General features: G+C 33.4%; 1 protein-coding gene across 1 annotated transcript; it reads right to left on the bottom strand.

The window, feature by feature from the left end:
- Positions 1–379: 379 nt before the first annotated feature.
- LOC132727767 (uncharacterized protein DDB_G0287625-like) lies at positions 380–1280 on the bottom strand (the record flags this gene model as incomplete). Its single annotated transcript, XM_060713344.1, has 1 exon — positions 380–1280. A coding segment is annotated over exon 1 (901 nt), but the record flags the coding sequence as incomplete, so codon positions are not given.
- Positions 1281–2805: the final 1525 nt, after the last annotated feature.

The raw sequence follows: 2805 nt of genomic DNA, 5'->3' as shown, positions 1-2805 counted from the left end.
TGGTTAATTGATATTTCACTTATGTTGTTTGTCCAAGTTGACAAGTAAAAGCCCTTGTGTAGTTCATGTAAGGTACCATTGTATTTTCTTTTTATATGCTCTAATTTGATTTCTAATTGTTTCCTTTTTGTCCAGTCTTCTAATTCAACTATAAACTTTCTTACTAAATAATATGCTGTATATATGGTTTGAATTTCAGGTGTTTCATTGCCTTTTTGAACCAGGAAATAGTGGACTCCATAGATGATTTTAATTCCCACAAGTCTTTTGTTTTCTTTATCATTTTTATCTTTTGCTAATGAATTTATATTTGTTTGAGTTTCTGTTGATTCTTTAAAAAATTTGTGGCCTTGTTGAAGAGGTTTCTTTCTTCGTTTACCTGACATGGTTTTGTTTGCGTGGAATTCTCTGATTAATTGATTTGGAATTTTACAATCATAGTGCCATTCAGTGCTGTTGTTATTGAACTTAATTTTATAGTACAGTGCTCCATTGCTACGGTTTGATGATAGTATTGCTTTAATGTCTTCTACTTTGAAGGGTTTACATATTCCTTTTCTGCATTCTATGCATTTCGATTTTATTTCTGATTTCTGGTTTACAGCATTATGTAAATTTTGTTTTTGCGCTTCATGTTTGTTCTGACTTTGGTTCATTATCTCTGACTTCTTATTTGATATGTCTGATCTAATTGTCACATTTTTCTGTTCATGGTTTGATTTATCATTCACATCTAGTCTTCTACTTTGTGTTTGGCATTTGTTTCTATTATCATTTATTTGCTTCTTCTGTGCTTCATTCTTATTTCTATGCATGCTATGTTTTTCTTTATTTGGCTTTTGTCTTTCACTATCTTCCTTTCTTGTATCCTTTTTGGCTTCTTGTCTCTGCTGATTTGTATCTCTACTTGTTTGCTTTTCTACATTACTTTTCTTTGGTATATCATTTTCCTTTCTTTTATTCTTACTATTTCTGTTGGCATCTTGCCGTGGTGCAGTCTCAGTTCCTTTTGTTCTAACTCTGTTACTATTGTTATTTCCTCTTGATTGCTTACTTCTTTCATTATTTACAACTTGAGTTTGCCTATCATTTTGCCTATTTCTTACATTATTCTGGCTACTTTCATTACTTCTTACATTTGTATCATTTTGTCTTGTTATCCCATTCGAAGGGTTCACATCATGAATCTCCTCTGGATCTAGCTCATCTTCTTGATTCTCGAGTTCTGTTGGTGGATTGGTTGGTCTGTCATCAGGGTCAAAGTATGGTTTCAGTCTCATTGCATTCACCAATGATTTAACTTCTTTGTTGGTCTTCGCATGTCGTAATCTGTAGGTTTAGTTTGGTCCAATCATAGTAATGTAATATGGTCCAACCCATTTTCTATGTAATTTTGGTGCTTTCCCAGGTGGAACTTTAGTACAATACAACCAAACTCTCTCAGCAGGTCTATATTCTGGAGCTTTGCTGTATTTATCATGTTGGAATTTGTACTTTTCTTGGGCTCGCTGAATATTTTCGTTTGCTAATTTCCTACAGATTTCCAAATTTTGAAGTATTTTGCCCAGATGTACCTTGTAACTTTGTGGCAGATGATCCTTAGGCTGCAGCACTGTGTCAATCGGTAACCGCATTTCCCTACCATATAGGAGAAAGAATGGGCTAAAGTCTGTTGACTGTGTTGCTGGCGTAGATCTGTAAGCCATCATTATTCCAGGTAAAAGGTCTGTCCAATCATCTTGTTGATCCTTACAATAAGCTCTGAAGGCTTGAAGAATGTAGGAGTTCTTGGACTCAACCAATCCATTTGTCATTGGATGATAAGCACTTGTAAAGGTTTGCTTGATGTTAAATAGCTCTGATAAAGCCTTTACAAGGTTTGACATGAAGTTCTTTCCTCGGTCACTAAGTAGTACTCTTGGTGCACCATATCTTGAGATGATTTCCCTAAACAGTACACTTGCAACTTCTTCACATGTTTGTGTTCGTAGAGGGAAACATTCTGCCCATTTAGAATAACTGTCGACTACTAGCAATATATGTAGGGTTGGATATCGTTCTTCACGAAACGGTCCGATACCGATACCGGTACTGACGAAACGATACGGGTATTTTATCGATACTGATACTTTTACAATACCACATCAAACCCTTTGCTGCAAGTATAAGAACTGAAGAGATATAACATGTAGTGCTAGAAAATAAATATGTTACATTACTGGTCTTTCTGAAATTTCATGCTGTAAAGTATACTTTTCTCAAGTTCCATGTTTTGTTGTTTTGTGTTTACTCTTTTTTACAACATTTACACATGTTAATTGTAAAATACTTTTACTTTTTCATCAAAAGAACATGACATAATTTATTATATTTTATACACAGAAAAAAATCTTATGCAGGACAGCAGTCTGCAGCTGAGAAGTCTACAAATTATTGTTTTAATCTTGATTTCTCTAAATCTGAAAGAATTTAAGATAGTTGGTTATCTATTATTTTCTTACAGCTATTATTATAACTGTGTAGAAATTTTATTCTGATGCTGATATTCTTGTTTAAACCACATTATTGTTTACTGTAATAAATGAAATCACTGGATTGGTTGGCTAACTTTGCAATTTGGAATTACATGTAAGAAATTTCATTAGATGCTTTTTCAAAGTCACTTATGTTTCCAGGCTGTTATACTACAACAGCACAAACATATTTTCCACCAGTAATTAACTTAGAAATTTGGAAAAACATGTATATGCACAGACTGTTTCCAAAATGACTTGTTTACATTTTCATGGTAACCTAATATAAGTC

This window comes from Ruditapes philippinarum, unplaced genomic scaffold, assembly GCF_026571515.1.
Source record: "Ruditapes philippinarum isolate M1 unplaced genomic scaffold, ASM2657151v2 ctg11524_1_1_1_1, whole genome shotgun sequence".
In the NCBI taxonomy this organism is placed as follows: domain Eukaryota; kingdom Metazoa; phylum Mollusca; class Bivalvia; order Venerida; family Veneridae; genus Ruditapes; species Ruditapes philippinarum.
Note: the sequence above shows the minus strand (reverse complement) of the source record. Positions and strands in the feature narration are given on the sequence as shown.